Genomic DNA, 17,386 nt, shown 5'->3' on the forward strand with positions numbered 1-17,386 from the left:
TATACATATTTAAATAATTATTTTAAAAAACAACTCTTAAAAAATAAATAAAAATAATTAAAATCAACTAAAATATATTGTTTGAAAATATCATGTTTTGTGTTCTTAAAAATAGAGAACAAAAAATAGTTTTTTTATTATCAAACATATTTTTTAGATTTTTTATTTTAAAAAATAAAAAATTATTTTTGAAAACAGTTACCAAGTAAACCCTAAATCCCCTTTCAAAATAATTCTTGAAATAATGTTTTTTATTCATGTAACAAAACTATACTTCATAACTACAATTTTGACTTTTTTTTTTAATAATTAAAACTATAATTACTAATTATAGTCTAATACTCTAAAAAAACTTAAAAAATTAAGTCACATGAATGAATACCTTGGTGGCTGAGATATACTATTTTGAAAATCATTTCGGTACTATGAATTAATTTGTAATTTTTTTTTTCAAACATACAAAAAACACATCTTTGCTCCAAAATGCTCAAAAAAATTATTTTACATCGAAGGTGAGAACATTATTTGTTTTTAAAAAGTAAATGCACCCAGTAAAAAATAACTTTTCATAGGGCACTCTTAGAAATTAAATGTAGTGACACACATATAGAAATTGCTTTGACAACATTTCTTGAAAACAAATCCCATACATAAAATGTTTACATATTACTTCCACAATTTAGAAATTTAAATATTTTGCCATTTTCAAATAACTTCATAATAAATATGCTCAATATTTTTTAATTTTAAAAACAAAAAATCTAAAAAAAATATATATGTTCTTATTTCCATAACTTGAATCCATATTAATTTAAATATTAAAATTTTGAAACAAAAATTATCATTGCATTCCCATTGAAAATATACTAGGTATCATTGCCCGACCCTATAAAAGGGTTATCCAACTAGGAGAGGAAATGAGAAATCATGTGTCATAGATAAGGATAGAAAAGTTTGATATGATACATGATACAAATCCAATATGTTTTTTGTATATTTGAGTTGAGTATAAATGAGTTTGAATCAAAATCATATAAACTGGTATAACTCATTTAATAATTGGTAATTTTGTAGTAAAGACACAAATTTAATTCGAATTAACCCATTTAATAATCTTACTATTAATCTATTTGTATTTTTAATTCATTTAACTTATATTTGACTCATTTTAAATTTATTTTTAAATAAATAAATCAATTAAATTATAAACATATACAAATATTTGGATAAAATGTGAGGACATAATTGTCACCTTATAAAAAATCATTTATTTTTTATAAAATTGAATAAATAAATTTTCTAATGGTTATGAATTTGAATAGTGTCCATATTTAGGTTCATTTATTTTTATGCAATTGTATGAACAATTTAGACCGCCCATCTTATTTGAAAAGGCAATTCATGTGAAATTTTAATGTCAGGGCAACCTATTTTATTTAGGCTCTCCTTTTTGTCCATGTTTCCATAGAAACATCCTTTATTTAAAGAACATAGAAAGCGTATAAAATCATAAATGCACCTACCCAGCTGGACATTTATCTTCTATTTTTCACTTTTTGTTTCTTCCCACCCCCCAATATTCGGAAGATTTAAATGCTGATAAGTGAAAGGATGTAAAAGAAAATTTAAAAGTTCCATTTGTCTTTTCCATATCATTTTATATGACATAATTTAATTAAGTCAATAAATAAAAATGTAATTAATTATTGGATGGGACAATGTTGGTCAGGTCTAAGGCCTAGCTTCAACTTGGCCTCCCATATTGGTGTGATAGAGTACCAAACCATTTAGAGGATGAGTAGGGTTTTTCATGTTGTATTTTGGAACATTTTTTTATTTTTTTTATTTTTTATTTTTGGAATAAAAATAAGAAGTATAGCTGGTGAGGACTTAATTTCTCATATTCACAAACAAACAAAGCATATTAACTATGATGAGCTGTTATAGTAAATGGTAAAAAGATAGGTTGAAGTGAGAAGGTAACATAAATAAATGAGGTGGCAATAATCTACGTGGAATTAATAATAATAAACTATAGTGAGAGAGGGTAAAGGTGGGAAATGGAAGGGAAGCTTATTCCTTGGATTGTACTTTTGTAGGATTTCAAAACCAACTCTATCTGCAGCAGCGCGTGTGGCGTAACTTCCTCTTTAGTTCGGATTTCTAAATGGTGTCGCCATGAATTATAACTATTAACTATTGTTTTATTTACTATTTTTTTATTTTCATTTTTAGAAAATTTATTATTATTGTTGGTGTTGTTTAATAAGACTATAATAAATGCCCAGCAACACTGACAAATCAGCTGCCTGGTGTCACTCCCTCTTGTCTTCCTCTATAAAGCGGCGACCCCTACCCAAAAATTTAACCTGCGCACCAACCCCCCATGGACAAAACCGTCGGCGATCCTTGGAAATCGGATACCGGCCTTTTTCGGCCGCCGGAGACCCCTCGTGAGCCCATGGAATTTCTCTCTCGCTCCTGGAGCGTGTCGGCTTTGGAAGTTTCTAAGGCTCTGGCTCCTACTCAGATGCAAGCGCTTTCCAAGACGTTGAGTGGCGGCGGCGGCTTTGCCATACCGGAGGACATCGCCGGAGAGGTGGAGGAGGCGGCTATTTCTGGGAACCCATTTTCCTTTGCATCTTCCGAGACCTCCCAACTCGTTATGGAACGTATAATGTCACAGTCGGTGAGTTGATATCATGGATCATGTGTGGACACAACGTGAATGGTTGCCATTGGGACTGAAACAACTTTGTTCTTTCTCAGCAGTTTCCCTCTCGCTCTCTCTCTCTCTTTTTTTTTTTCCCTTTCCTTGGATTAGCTTCTGGCTTGTGAGATTTCCCCCCGCTTTTTTCTTTTTTTATAAAAATATTTTATTTATTTATTTTCTGGAATAGGCGGAGTCGAACTTCCAATGGATTCTAGTTTTGTTTTGTTGTCTAACTTTGTATTCTTGCTTGAATTGTTGTTTTCCACTTTGGTTTTCTTCTTTCTGTTTGCGCTTGAAGCCGACTCTAAAGAGTCAAATTCACTACAATCTCCCCCAACTTGGATCTTGTCTTTTATCTTCATCCATATTCTGAACTGCCAATTTTATGAGAAAAACACTGGATATCACTGAAACTAACAGAGGGATGTGATGTGATACTCTCCATTATTATGATTTCTTCTGCAGCAATTTTGCTCCTACATGCTTTCATTTTCCTCTTCTTTATTTGGAATTGGGTCCTCAGTTTTCAAGTAATATGATTATTATAATCACACTCACCCACAAATCCTTCGCGCTAATCATCACCATTCCATTCCATCATTAACACTCTTCATCTCTGTTACAGCAGGAGGTGTCCCCGCGCACTTCAGGCCGTCTCTCACACAGCAGTGGCCCCCTCAACGGAACTCAGAGTTGTGGCTCCTTAACGGACAGCCCCCCAGTCTCTCCCTCTGAAATCGACGATCTCAAGGTTTGTGTTGACCACCCTTTTTCCTCCGGCCACCGCCGGCATCTCACACCCAAGTTGAATTTCCCAACAGGCGTTTGGGTGAGTCAGGAAAAGGGGAGGAGCGCATTATCTCAGCTTTCTCTCTAACCAACGTCCTTTAATTGCACCCCACCCCACAGAGTATGAGTGTTGCTTCGCTTTCTCCAATGCAAAAGCTACACCACCCCTGAATCGAAACTTGGAGAAACTCTACTTCCACCACCCATTTTTCCTATTCCTCCAAATGGTCACTGTCTTGTACTCGTACCAGAGTGGAAGAAGCAAAGACTTGGGTTTCGATGGACCAATCTTCCACAGCTTGATAGAATCATAATGTTCCTTCTTCCTCTACTCCCTGTGATAGCTCAGGAAGGCGGGATGGTCACTGCAAATCCCTTTAAGATTCGCCTCATTTTTATTTTCTAATTACGGTAGTACCACGCTTGACCCCTTAGGGTTTCATAAATCAGTGAGACTGAAGTCTCTGCTCTTCCCAAAATGCGCCGCGAGCTAGAGTGCGCACGGGGCGCAGAAACCTACTCTGCGCCCTCGTAATTAACGAACCAAAGAAACAAAGATGCGTTAGCTGGCCGTACAATTTGGAAATTGTTAAGGCTTTAATCACATCCATTAATTCTAATAGGACACACTCCTGGCTTCATCAATGACCAACACACATTCTTCAATGCAGTTTTGCCGCTCCAACAACCCTGTTAATACCCAGTACAGACCAGCCACCGCAGCCACCACTGGCAAGACCGTCGGCAGATGGCTCAAGGACCGCAAAGAGAAGAAGAAAGAGGAGACTAGAGCCCAGAATGCCCAGCTCCACGCCACTGTTTCTGTCGCCGGAGTGGCGGCTGCCATCGCCGCAATAGCAGCCGCCACAGCTGCCTCCTCCGGAGCCGGAAAGGACGAGCAGATGGCGAAGACCGACATGGCGGTCGCCTCCGCCGCCACTCTCGTCGCTGCCCAGTGCGTGGAGGCGGCCGAGGCAATGGGCGCCGAGCGCGAACACCTCGCTTCGGTTGTCGGATCCGCCGTCAATGTCCGATCCGCCGGCGATATCATGACCTTGACGGCCGCCGCAGCCACAGGTAGAATTTAAAAATAAAATAAGCTTCCATGACCATGTCGCTTTCAAAAAATTGGGCAGTTAGTTTGTTGACTGACGGAAGTGCCCTTGTTGGGGCTGCAGCTCTTCGGGGGGCAGCCACATTGAAGGCAAGGGCGTTAAAGGAAGTTTGGAATATAGCAGCAGTAATTCCGGTGGATAAGGGGATGGGAATTGGTGGTGGCAACGGCAGCAATGGTAATTCTAACAGTAGTTACAGTGGTGAGCTCGTTGCTGAAGAAAACTTCCTAGGAATCTGCAGCAGAGAATTACTTGCTAGAGGCTGTGAACTTCTCAAACGCACCCGAAAAGGTATAATCATTTTATCTAATTCTGAATTACTTGTATAATTCCCTCTCACAATCATAATTCTCATACATGTGTGTTATGGTTAATAATGCAGGCGATCTTCATTGGAAAGTTGTCTCAGTTTACATCAACAGAATGGGTCAGGTGAGTAGTATTTGAATTCTTCTAATTCAAGCTAATGATCATTTTGATTTTGATCAAATTGTTCGGGTTTACTTTTGGTGCATTCACTTTGCTTTCTTTTATTGGATTGCACTGATATCCTCTGTTCCTGCAATTATGATATTCCTTGCTCTGTAAACGCCATAACCATGAAGATAAAGTTCTGGGTCTGGGTCCACTTTTAAAGCTTGGTATTTGATCTGGGTGGATTCAGAATTTCCACAAAGCATGGTGCAGGAAGTCAAAAGTGAAATGCAAATAGCTGAAGTTTGTTTTGTTTTTGTTGTCACAATGTAAAGGACAGGAAGCTAAATTTCTAAAGCAAACAAATCGGGTATTCTTTTGATTGCAGTCTTTAATTTTTAAAACTGGCTTTTTGTGCAGGTGATGCTTAAGATGAAGAGCAGACATGTCGCTGGGACCATCACAAAAAAGAAAAAGAGTAAGTGATTACTTTTGTCTTTCTCTCATAATGTGAACGGAAATGGAGGTGTGGGTCTCTTATTCTTCCATTTGGGGATTAGAGAAAGGAATTGGCCATAAAGAGGGAAAAGATCTAAAGGGATCATCTTTAATACCTCTCTTTTGAATTTGCAGACGTGGTGTTGGAGGTCTGTAAAGATATGCCAGCTTGGCCTGGCCGCCACCTACTGGAGGGCGGGGAGCACCGGCGATACTTCGGACTGAAGACGATACAGCGGGGAGTTATAGAGTTTGAGTGCAGGAACCAGAGGGAGTATGATATATGGACTCACGGTGTTTCCCGGCTCCTCACCGTTGCTGGAGAAAGAAACAACAGACATAGAGTTTGAGATTTCTCAAGCGAAGAAATGAGTGGGGTACAAACTGGATAAAAACATTGGGGAAAGGTTTTCTGGCGCTTTGAACTTACCAGATGTTGTATAATTTGGTGGGGCAGTGTTTTTTCTTTTGTTTTTTGGGTTTCTACTGTATAAAGCAGAAATTAAAGATAAGTTATCCAAATGGGTTTCTTTAATTTTGATGAGAATATGTTCATGGATTTTGTTCTTAATTTTGAACTGGAAAAGTAAAGTGTTGTGGATCGCAAAGCAAGGACACCACCATGTGTCTCAAGCTTCTCTGCTGGGGAAAGAAAAGGAGTATCTTGGACTGGGGCAGTCAAAAGAGAAGAAAGGAATCCCATTTTGAGAAAGAATAATACAGAAGATAAAGACATGCCCAATCCTATGTGCTTTGTTGATTCATGTGAGTGTTTTTTTTGCCTTTACTAGATTTTTAGGCTTACTTTAACATTTTGATTAGGTGGAAACGCTAATTGTCTTGATCTGTAATCTTTGCACTTTATATATAATAAATTATTGTTTGGATTAATTAAATGAAGAGCTTCTGGAATTTTTTGAATTTTGTATACTAAGATCAGACCCTTCTCCACAAATGAATGTATTGAATGACATAGAAATTAAATCAAATTCGGGTTATGCTCTAGTTGTTTGAACCCTGACTCTGCCCATATTAAGTTTTGAGTTAAAAAACCTAACCCAAGAGTTGAAAATAATTGTTCTACCCAGTCCAAACATTAGGTTGAGTCAGATCAATCTGTTTGAACCTCGACCCTGTCCAAATTAAGTTCGAGTTGAAAATAATTGTTCTACCCAGTCCAAACATTAGGTTGAGTCAGATCAATCCGTTCAAATTACACCCCTTTATGTACCTAAGGTCCCATGGATGTTAGAATTAGATGCCCTTTATGTTCCTAAGGTCCCATGGATGTTACAATTAGATGGTGAAAGTATGGCGCAAGGTGTCTGTTCTTTTGGTCGACCTCCTCAGCCTTACAGCTTGAGAAACGCCTTTACACTAGCAATCACTGAACGAATTCCTGAAATTTATGTAGTTCCATACAGCATTCATCAGTTGGGGCAATTTTTCATGATATTTGTCACGTTTAAGGACTCTGGCAGGCATCTTTAATCAACCCAAGTCATGATAAGAAAAATCTTCTAGTGATCGTTGCACTGTGGCACCAACAGCTTTGTGCAATTTCAAGTTGCCGTATTTTTAGTGGTGGAATGTGTAGGAAGAAGAGCGAAAGTGAGTAAAGGTGTTGGTAATGATGAAAATAGACTTACGAGTATCTCATTGATAAGATTATGGTGATGGCAGCTTCATGTGGGAAGAACATAACCTGTGAAAACTGTGGGCACCAAGACCAGTGATCATCCGGGTAGCCGCACCCAAGTGGTCCATCCGATCAGCATGACACCCGACCGGGATTTGTTATCCAAAAGGCATATGAATGGGTGGCTAGATGCTATAAAATAGAATGGTTACGTATTTTGCGCAATTCAAACAACCGTTACATGATTGATTTGCATGTCATAAATAATTGATAGTTACTAACGGTAATTCAACCTTGCATATTAAAATTGCAATAAATGAAAATCATAAGGACAAGAGTAATGTAACGAGATTTCCTTGAGAACAACCCCATCAAGAGAAAGATACGTAATCTAGTTAGTACAAGAACTTTATATCAAAAATATTCTAAGCCAATTGGAGTCAGATTCGTCATGTTTTATGGAAGTCTGACAACCTTCCTCCCTTCTTTGTGTCTCTCCGAGGACCGTCTAACAATAATGAAGCTGGGTGGATTCCTTTTCTGCACAAAATGATGTTCGGATAGGTGGTCCAAGCATATCCCTCCGAAATTTAAGTCAGACAAGAATAACTCATACTGTTTAGTGGGAGAGAGTGAATTAGCGTTTATATGCGTACCTTATTTGTGTTTTTTAGAGGGTTTATATAGTATCGATGAGAATGCCACTATAGTACTAACTAAGCACTTTAAGTTTCTTCTGTAATGATGATTGTCCTGTAGGCGGTTGGACAATCATCACAATTTTGGGTGGCTAGTAGGTACCATCAACTGACGTGCCATGAGCTTAGATTGTGTGTCTACCTGTCCCCTCAGCTTGTTGATGGTCTAGGGCTATGTGCAGTAATTAATTGACATAAACTTGAGGGTTAGAAAATGTCCCATCAATCATTCACATGTCAGGTGTGAATGATCACGCCTGCCAGTGGGTCTTGATGATTTGACTGGACAGTCCTACATGTTTGGGAGTCCGACCTCCCCTTGCCGTCTGGCCCTGTAGGGGAAAGAGCCTTCTTATGTTTGGTGCCAGACGGAACTTGTCGTGATCCGGAAGGTTTGCATACTTGTACTAGACAGTCAAGGTGTCCGGGTTGGAAAAGGAACATGTGGAAGGGAGCCCCCACAAAAAATACTTCCTAAAGCTAACTTAGCTATTAGAGAAGTTTATTTGGACAAATATCTGGACACATTTTTCTGTTGATCCACCTAGAGTGAAGAAACTACCAAGAGGAGCGATTGTTGTGAAATGGTTTTGAAACCAAAATGTTATGATACTAGTGTTGATGCATTCTTCAAAACTCATATAGCATTACCCCTTTGGTCTGTGGTGGGAGCGGCGGTTAAGCTCAACATTTTTACAAGACAATACAAAATCCCATCAAGCCCACTACCCCCTTTTCCTCTCCAACCTTTCTCCAAGTCATTTTCCATTAAAAACAGAAGGAAAATAAAGCAGTAGTTTTTAAAATTGCTTTTAAATTGAAGAATAAAAACAATAATTTTGGTATATATATATAAAGTCACAAGATTCTTCTTTTCATAAAGTTATATATTTTCAAGTGTTTTTCGAATGAATAAACTGCAAATCTTAAATCAAGTATGGGGAATTTGTTTAGTAAAAAACTTCAGAAAAACTAAAGAACATTCGAAAAAAAAAAAGGGTGTAATTTAGAAATACATCATATTTGAAATTTTTTTGCTTTACTTGATGGAGATAGAACTATATTTGCTTTTTATGATTTTTAAATAAAAATGAGCACACCCAAGGATATTACAATAAGGTTATAAAAACATTAAAAAAAATTTAGGTTTTCTTTTTAAAAATTAACTAAGAAAAAGTGTGTTTCCATATGATCGTATAAAAAAAATTATAAAATAAAAACTTAAATTTATAAAATACAAATTTTAAGCAATTATATAAAAATAATTAATATTTCATATACTTTTTGGTCAAATGTACTATATTTGATTATTCAACTACTACATTTTAATGATATAGGTATCATCTTTAGATACTATCTTTGATTGATGATTATATCCTAAGTACTACCTTTAACCAATGAGTGCATAGTACATACTATTTTTTATGTGAGTACATGAAATTTGAATTATTTTTGTAAGTTTCACATTTGTTTTTAAAAACCGCTTTCAGACAACATAAATAACGTTATATATTTTTAAAAACAGATTTAAACTGTATTGAAACAACACAAACAGTGTTACAAAAATTTAAATAAAGAAAACTCATTTTAAATCACATCACAAAATAGGTTCAAAATTTTGAAAATATTCCATGGCTTCTCATACTTATCCAATAGCATGCTCATGTGAAAATTCAAGGACAGTCTCAGCCAGTCCTGTAATTTGCAGCACCATGCCAAAGAAACACAAAATCTGAAAATCTTTCGAAAGTCTTAACATTTGCTCTTCTTGCAAACAGGAAAAGGGCATTATTCGTACTTGGTACCAGCTGTGAAAAATCTGGAAAGCCTGTACATGGAACTACGAGCAATCAAAGAGCTTGCATGCATGTTATAAATCAGACTCAGATATAGGCCAGCTCCCTGAACATACAATACAAAGCAAAGACATTGAAGAAAATAGGATTCTAGCTGTCGGAAGCAGTTAAGATATTAATGAGAGCAATGAAGAGATTGAGGATATCCAAGTAAAGGGAAACTGCAGCCCAGATGAAGTCATCGTATTCGTAGCGCTTGATCATGTTGTCAGTGTCGTATATGATGAATCCAGAGAATATGATGGCGCCCAAGCACCCGAATATCATTGTCGACAACTTTCCCATTGGGAAAAACATCTGTTTGTTGAAAATGGTTCCCAATTCCAAATTTAGGAGAGCTAAAAAGGATTGAAAAAAACAAATAAAATAACTTCAAAAAGTCCCACAAACCTGAATCATGCTAAAAACAAGGAGCACCAGGAGGGAGGCAAACAGAAAGGGCCCAAGAAAGCTGAAATCGTGGCCTCTCTTTGCAGCCCAGAATGTGTAGAGGGTCAGACCAATGGTCACTACACTGGTTAAAATTGCAGCCTCCAAAATAATCTTCCCTGTTGGTAGCAAAACCCCACAAATTATTCATCATCAAAGCTTTTTATTTATTTATTTACTCTTAACAATGTCCAATGCTTGATATGACTTTCAATAATGACAAACATGGTACCCATTCCCTAACATTGACAATGCCTAACAACCATTTCTCAGCAACCAAACAAAAGGTTTGGCTCACATTTGTATAAATACCAAGGGATTTCTACACACGCAACCAAACTAGATGATATCATTTTTTTTCAGCACAAGAAAGAAAGGGATTAGAATTTTGAACAAAAATCATAAAAAATCCATTCCGAAAAGTAAAAAAGATATAATCTTTAATAATTTTTCGCAGAGAAGATAAAGATTCAAACAACCAAGATAAGATTATAGCATTTGTTTTTGTTACCTTTAACGAAGGCACAACTCAAGCCCATGGTGAAGGCCATGGTGAGCGTAAACATCCCAAGAAGAATGAGATTCACAGGATGACGCTTGTGAAAAGCCGCCAATGCACACATTACTATATCGTTCACAAAAAGGAATAAAAATGAGAACATTTCCCAAATAAAATTGTAAGAACATCGAAAGCAAGCATGCAAGGTGATACATACGTATCAACGAAAGGACCACAATGAATAGGTAGAGGCCTAGGCCGGCCCTGTTGTGGACCATGAAGTCTGATATTGGATCGACTACGACGACAATGGCGGCAACCACGACGGTCAGAAGCAGTTGCATGGACAATATGGCATAAACCTTTCGAATGAAAGCCCAACGCATCGGCGGGCTCTCAAGCATCATGGGGTAGAGGTGGCCTTCACCCCCCGTTTCAATATCACCTTTGCTTCTCTTTGGCGACATTGTTGCCGGAATTCAGAAAACTATGAAGAGACGATGAATTTGGTGGAACTGAGAAAAGGGTCAGATTCTGATTAACACAGGATGATGAGAGGAAAAGGTTTAAAGTCTTTTCCTCGCCCTTTCCTCAATTCAGGTGAAATTTCAGCGATGGATGTAAAATTTTGATTTGGTTTGTTGTGTGAATATATGGGTGGCGGATTCTAGGAAAGAGAGGAGAAATTTCTAAATTTAGAGGCTAAACGCGTAGAAGAGTGATCATGCATTTATTTGATTGTGAGGTTGGATGGCGTTCCGGGTGTTGGTGAGACGAGTTTGTTGCAGGGATTTGAGAGGATGGGACTTTATTTTAGGCGTGAATCTTTCTGCAAGTAAGGAAAGAAGTCACAACGTCCTCTATCAAGTCTTTTACTTGCCTTTTAGTTTGAGTTCTGAGCGTCCTCATGCCCACTAAAATAACATTCATGAGGTACAAGTATTTTTTTTATTAGTTTTAAAATTTTTAGAAGTGACGGCTTCATAATGCGGGCTTTAGTACAAATGTAGGAATCACATTTTGAAATTATGACTTTATATATCTAGAAATCATATTTGAAACTATGGTTTTTAATTTTTAAACAAATCTTATTTTTAAAATAAAGAATAAAAATGGATACTTTAAATAGTACTTTCACTCATAACCTACATTTTGTTTGATGGATGACCCATTTTGACCCAAAATTCCATTTATCATTTTGGAAATTTTTTTTTAGCTATTAGTATATTGGCTATATTGATGTAGGACCAAGGCTTCATGTGATGACATTTTGAACCCATGAGTGCCTGTGACATATGGGACGACATGCCATGTTAAAGATAACATGACCAGCAAGAATGCTTGTGAGGCTAAGCGGTATGTTGGTTCAAGGACATATGTGCCAAAGTGGTAGGTGGTGACTTGAGGGTAGTATCACGCAGTCATGCACTTGCAAGTCACCACATGGGGAGCTTGATTAAGTGTGAGACTTTGTTGAGTTGAGATTTTTCTTCAAAGAAGATGCCTTGAGAAGTAGTTCCAAGTGGTGGAATATTTTTCCAAATTCTATATGATTAAAGAAAATCCATTATGTCTTTGGAAACACTTATGATATCTCTTCATGTAAGAATAATAAATGATTAAAAATCTCTTTTAAGGAGGGGCAAGAGAAGAGAGGAAGGGGCCGGTAATTCTTTTTAAGGGTGGTGATAGAACATGGATGATACGACTATACCACTCTAAAGGTAGGATATAGAGTCTCGGACATGAATAGTAAGATGTGATGCCTTATTAGCATACACATATTGGTGCAATGCCATGAGTGTGGTTGCACCCATGGGTGTAGTATCATGGGGTACAACTATGAAATATGACATAAGTTAGACATTCCTTGGATGGAAGAAATTAACAAGGTTAACATGAATGAGCCAAAAATACAATAAAAAGTCATGACTAACAAAACAACTTAGCATATATAGGCAATATTACAACAAAGACGTGGGCCAAGAGAGTGCTTGTCACACATGAGCTCAACATAGTACAACATTGAGCATTGGTGCAAGACAAAGTAAAGATCGTTAACCCTTAAGAGCATGGCAACTATTGGCATATAAATGTGACATTTGAGGAAACCCATGCAACATTGAGATGCTTTCTAAACACATGACACAAGCTAAGCAAATCTCTACAAAGATGAGGCAGATAACATGAATGTGCAACAAAACCTAAGACAGTGGCATGACTAAGACAGCTATGAGTATGATAAAGGTGGCATTAGTACATGCAAACAATGCAACTATTGTGGCAAATAGAAATAATTGAAACCATAAGATGAACCACTACCTGAATTTAGATGGGCTTAGTGGGTTGATTTCTAAAATATGGGTAGATGTTGTTGGAAAGTGTTTCAAATTCCTAATTAGTAAAGTTTTTTTATTTTATATAAAGAATATTGTATAAAATACTTTCTAAGTTGATTTATAATAGCAATATTAAATTCTCTTATAGAATAAGGGTTGTTAGGATTTTAGGTCAGAAAAAATTAAGATGTGCTTAAAAAGACTCTATGAGATGGATAAAGATACGAGGAAAAATGAGAGACACTCAATGGAGTAAGAGGCTCGTGATTTAGGATGTAGATATAAGAGTTGGGAAATATAAGATGTTTCAGAAATACAGCAGTTGTATTTGTTTCTATTCTCTGGAATATTCTTTATGATATGATAGAAATATTCTCTCTTGTTTGTGGATCAATGTAGTCATGGTTGACCAAATTATATTAAAATTTTGTATACCTTTGTGTAAATTATTTTATCTTTATATTCTTAAATTAACATTGTTTATAGCCAAACTTTTGCATGCACAACAAACTAATATTAGAGTCTAAGATGAAGATCTCTGAAAGAGCCAAAAAAAATCGAGCAAACAAAAGGATTACAAAAGTAGTTTTAGTTGAAAGTGAGTTGTTATCTCATGAGGATATGATACAGAAAGCTTGTGTCATGGAGAGATGGAAGATTGATTTAATGAAATTTGGTACAAGGTAGAGATTGTTAAAAAATATTCCAAATTCCTAATTAGTAAAGATTCTTTTTTTATAAAGAATATTATATAAAATATTTTTTAAATTGATTTATTATTGTAATATTAAATTTTGTTATAAAATAAATAAATATGTTAGGAATATCTCCATAAATATTGTTAGGAAAAGGTCATGAGATAGAGATGTATTTGTAAAAAATATATAAGGTAGATAGAAATGTAAGAAAGAATGAGAGACATCTAATATAATGGGAACCCATGATTCAAGGTGTAGATATAAAGAGTGAGAAAACATGAGATGTTTTAAGAATACAATACTTGTATTTGTTTTAATTTTCTATAATAATCTCTATAGTGAAAACCTTGTATACCTTTGTATGAATGATTTTATCTATATATTCTTGAATTAAAATTATTTGCGGTACATGTTCCACATGAACAATAGAGGTAATGCTTCCATGAAGTATGCCATTCCGGTCCTTTTCAACATGAACTCATGAAAGAAAGTTGTGGGACCATGTTTAGAGAAGGCCTTCGCTATTTTTTTTTTTCTATACATTGTGTGTTGTATGCTATTACTTGTACATCTCATGAGGACTGAAAAATGTTGACTTAGAGGGTTTCTCAGCTTTGCACGACTCCAAAAATTTAAGGGCAAATTTCATGCGTTTCACAGTTGATATCAGAGCCTATTTGTAGAGAAAAGATGGTTGGTTGTGGTGTCATAGAGGCACTGCAAATGCGGGTTTCCCAAATTGAGATGTATGTTGCGTAAGGCCCTTGTGAATTTGATACCACTCTCTCTGCTAGAGGGGAAGAGGCAGCCAATGAACTCGAGATTCAAAGTAGCTTGGTGAAGGGGCTTGATAAATTCATTAAGGAAAAGATTCTTGGGCTCATCACTGATTCATGGCTATGATGGAGGAGTTCCAAGAAGCCATGATAAGTGGCTTGGAAGGGAAGTCATGTTGCTGAAAAGGGCTGTGGTCCAACCCAAAACTCAACTCACTCAACCCATCCAACCAGTGGAAAACCTGAGTAGCTCCGTATCGGCATTTAATATTTAGCCCATGCCAGTTCACTCAAAGTTTTTGGCCCCAGAACTGAACGCAAGGCCCATCCACCAGAAGTTTCAGCACAGCATTAAATATCTAGCCAACACAAAATCCACTAGCCTCCCCATAAAGTGAGGCCATGAGGTCCACACATGTGGAGAGATAATTTCTTTAGAATAGATACAAGATAGAAAAATGGCTTCACACTTAACTGGGGTCATGTCTTCTTCTACATGTTCCACCACTGCTACAAATGTTTTTGAGATTGGAAAGCACATCACAGTGCTTCTAAGAGCTGAACCAGGCACTTGCACCACCAAGTCATCTCTTCCTGTTCCCCCTCCACTGCAACTCTTGATTGCTACGCCCTCTGAAGCAGGGGAGTTCCCGCTGCTGCTCCTCCTTCATGGTTATCTTCTCTATAACTCTTTCTACTCCCAGCTCATCCAACACATAGCCTCTCATGGTTTCATTGTTCTTGCTCCTCAGGTAAGTGATTTGCTCTTGTATCTGATGTTGATTTAACATGAGGTTTCTGTTGTTAATCTTGTGATTACATGTTTCTTCTAATGAACAGCTCTGATTTTGTGTCATTGCCTTTCCAAACTTCCCAGTTCCCACCCCACTTTTGTACTCTATTATTGTACTGGAAAACTGAAACTGGATGCCCTGTTGCTGTCCCCAATAATTGGGATTGCGCCTTATCCCAACATTGAGTCTACAGTTCAATCCAACTATCGAATTGGAATGTTTTTACAAATTGACCAGTGAATGTATATGATCTTAGGATTAATCTTTAATTTGTATGACTTTTGAGCGATGGGGATATGTAGCTACAAAGGGTGATTCCAATTAATTTTGACACTGTTGATAGGTGTATTAAGTTGGTTTTGAAGCCTCCCAGTATCTCTTCTTTTCTTCTTTCTCATAAAAGTTATGGTCCCTATGATGACCTTAGTTCCCAAGTCTGAATAATGAAATAACTTGTACCAGAAGCCTTGGCTCCTTCAATATGTTCACTGCCACATCATCTTGCTATGACAGCCATTTTGGAATTTACCGAACCTTCCTGTCCAAAAAGACAAAGCATATGAATTATCAAGTGTTCTCTTTAAAGCAAAAAAATGAATACCCAGCATTTTTTATGATGTAAAGTGGAGTGATTGGAATATGAATTTGAAAGCCCAAGACAAACTCTAGTTTTGTTGTTCATTAGTTGAAGCCCATGCTGGGTATAATTCTTCTTTCCACTCACTAGAAGCAGATGTTGGCTCCAATTCCTCCTTGTTCTTAGATTCAAAAACCAAAAATTACATATTGTTGCATTATCCATACATAATAGTGAATCACACCTTTGTTCATGCTTACACAAGAATAGGCTTTCTAAATCATCTTTAGTCTCATTTGGCAACTATTGGTTTGTTTACTGCCTTTGCCACATGCCAAAGTCGCAGTTAGGAGTCTGATGCAGCAATGTGACCACCGATTTTTTTGTTTTCTCTAAGTACTTCAAAGCAAATTAGCATTCTACCATGGCCTAGTGCATGACTTTGATTGTATACTCTTGGGGGTATGATGACTTCTTAGCATGTTGTAGCTTTGATTGTGAACTCCTCCCCAAAATGCAAACTCAGATATGAGGGAAGGAGAACTAGTACTATTTTGTATTTTGTGTTTGGGGTGTAGCTTATTTCTTGTTTTCATTCAACAGTTATACACTGTGGCTGGACCAGATTCAAGCGAAGAGATCAACTCCGCAGCTGCTGTAACAAATTGGTTATCCAAAGGACTCCATGACTTACTTCCTCCCCATGTTCGGCCAAATTTAAGCAAACTAGGACTTGCCGGCCATAGTCGTGGAGGCAAAACTGCTTTTGCTCTAGCACTGAGAAAAGCATCCACTTCTCTGAAATTTTCAGCCTTGATAGGCATAGACCCGGTGGATGGAATGGACAAAGGGAAACAAACCCCTCCACCGGTACTCACCTATGTTCCTCATTCATTTGATCTAGACATGGCAGTAATGGTAATTGGTTCGGGTTTGGGTGAAGTGAAAAGGAACCCTCTGTTCCCTCCTTGTGCCCCCAAGGGCGTAAACCATGAGGACTTCTTTAAAGAATGCCGTGAACCAGCTTGTTATTTTCTTGCCAAGGACTATGGCCATCTTGACATGCTAGACGATGAGACTAATGGAATTAGAGGGAAAGCTACACATTGTTTGTGTAGAAATGGGAAGTCTAGAGAACCCATGAGGAGGTTTGTTGGAGGCATTGTGATTGCATTTATGAAAGCTTATTTGGAAGGCGATAACAGCAGTCTAATCTCCATTAGAGATGGGCATGCTACTGCACCAGTGGAGCTTCAAAATGTTGAGTTTCTCGTGTGAAATTTTAAATGTTTCGATTTCAATAGTGGGTATTTTTCTAGTATGTTATGAATGTCCAAAGTTGTTCCCCTAATTCCAAGGCAAGATCCAACTTTATTTGGATGCCTGCTTCACAGGCAATATCTTAATGCCAAGATTAGCCACAACTTCTATGAAATCATTGGTGTTCCCCTAATGCCAGGGCAAATAGACTCTGTTTGGATGCTTGGTTGACTGGAAATATGATAATGCCGTGTTTGGTGAAAATTTTTATTAGACCATTGATGGCCAGGCT

The 17,386-nt window shown here is 37.1% G+C and overlaps 3 protein-coding genes across 5 annotated transcripts; 2 read left to right on the plus strand and 1 right to left on the minus strand.

Moving 5' to 3' along the window:
• The first annotated feature begins 2,304 nt into the window (after positions 1–2,304).
• LOC100256307 (VAN3-binding protein) lies at positions 2,305–6,076 on the plus strand. Of its 3 annotated transcripts, none has more exons than XM_002283252.5 (7): positions 2,305–2,689; positions 3,339–3,464; positions 4,174–4,579; positions 4,681–4,908; positions 5,000–5,049; positions 5,452–5,509; positions 5,665–6,076. In XM_002283252.5, exons 1-7 carry the CDS (start codon positions 2,387–2,389, stop codon positions 5,877–5,879), a joined length of 1,386 nt encoding a protein of 461 aa, XP_002283288.1. In that variant the 5' UTR covers positions 2,305–2,386; the 3' UTR covers positions 5,880–6,076. The 3 variants fall into 3 exon arrangements, with proteins under 3 accessions (XP_002283288.1, XP_010649956.1, XP_019075822.1); XM_010651654.3 differs by having other exon boundaries at positions 3,342–3,464; XM_019220277.2 differs by lacking the exon at positions 2,305–2,689 and adding an exon at positions 2,766–3,243 and having other exon boundaries at positions 3,342–3,464.
• Positions 6,077–9,655: 3,579 nt separating this feature from the next.
• LOC100251154 (protein LIFEGUARD 4) lies at positions 9,656–11,127 on the minus strand. Its single transcript, XM_002283268.5, has 4 exons — positions 10,868–11,127; positions 10,663–10,776; positions 10,113–10,270; positions 9,656–10,019 (listed from the first exon to the last, which is right to left on the minus strand). The coding sequence occupies exons 1-4, from the start codon at positions 11,115–11,117 to the stop codon at positions 9,813–9,815; spliced, it is 729 nt and encodes a 242-aa protein (XP_002283304.2). The 5' UTR covers positions 11,118–11,127; the 3' UTR covers positions 9,656–9,812.
• Positions 11,128–14,848: 3,721 nt separating this feature from the next.
• On the plus strand, positions 14,849–17,358 carry LOC100252835 (chlorophyllase-2). The gene is made up of 2 exons (XM_002279249.5): positions 14,849–15,215; positions 16,438–17,358. Exons 1-2 carry the CDS (start codon positions 14,922–14,924, stop codon positions 17,110–17,112), a joined length of 969 nt encoding a protein of 322 aa, XP_002279285.1. The 5' UTR covers positions 14,849–14,921; the 3' UTR covers positions 17,113–17,358.
• Positions 17,359–17,386: the final 28 nt, after the last annotated feature.

The sequence above is a fragment of the Vitis vinifera genome, chromosome 5, assembly GCF_030704535.1.
Source record: "Vitis vinifera cultivar Pinot Noir 40024 chromosome 5, ASM3070453v1".
NCBI lineage: Eukaryota > Viridiplantae > Streptophyta > Magnoliopsida > Vitales > Vitaceae > Vitis > Vitis vinifera.

Coding starts and splice junctions, on each gene's coding strand:
- LOC100256307 (XM_002283252.5), top strand. CDS start 2,387: ATGGACAAAACCGTCGGCGATCCTTGGAAATCGGATACCGGCCTTTTT. Junction 5,050..5,451: donor ACATCAACAGAATGGGTCAG/GTGAGTAGTATT, acceptor CTTTTTGTGCAG/GTGATGCTTAAGATGAAGAG. Junction 5,510..5,664: donor CATCACAAAAAAGAAAAAGA/GTAAGTGATTAC, acceptor TTGAATTTGCAG/ACGTGGTGTTGGAGGTCTGT.
- LOC100251154 (XM_002283268.5), bottom strand. CDS start 11,117: ATGTCGCCAAAGAGAAGCAAAGGTGATATTGAAACGGGGGGTGAAGGC. Junction 10,271..10,662: donor GAGTTGTGCCTTCGTTAAAG/GTAACAAAAACA, acceptor TGCTACCAACAG/GGAAGATTATTTTGGAGGCT. Junction 10,020..10,112: donor TTGTTTTTAGCATGATTCAG/GTTTGTGGGACT, acceptor TTCAACAAACAG/ATGTTTTTCCCAATGGGAAA.
- LOC100252835 (XM_002279249.5), top strand. CDS start 14,922: ATGGCTTCACACTTAACTGGGGTCATGTCTTCTTCTACATGTTCCACC. Junction 15,216..16,437: donor TCATTGTTCTTGCTCCTCAG/GTAAGTGATTTG, acceptor TTCATTCAACAG/TTATACACTGTGGCTGGACC.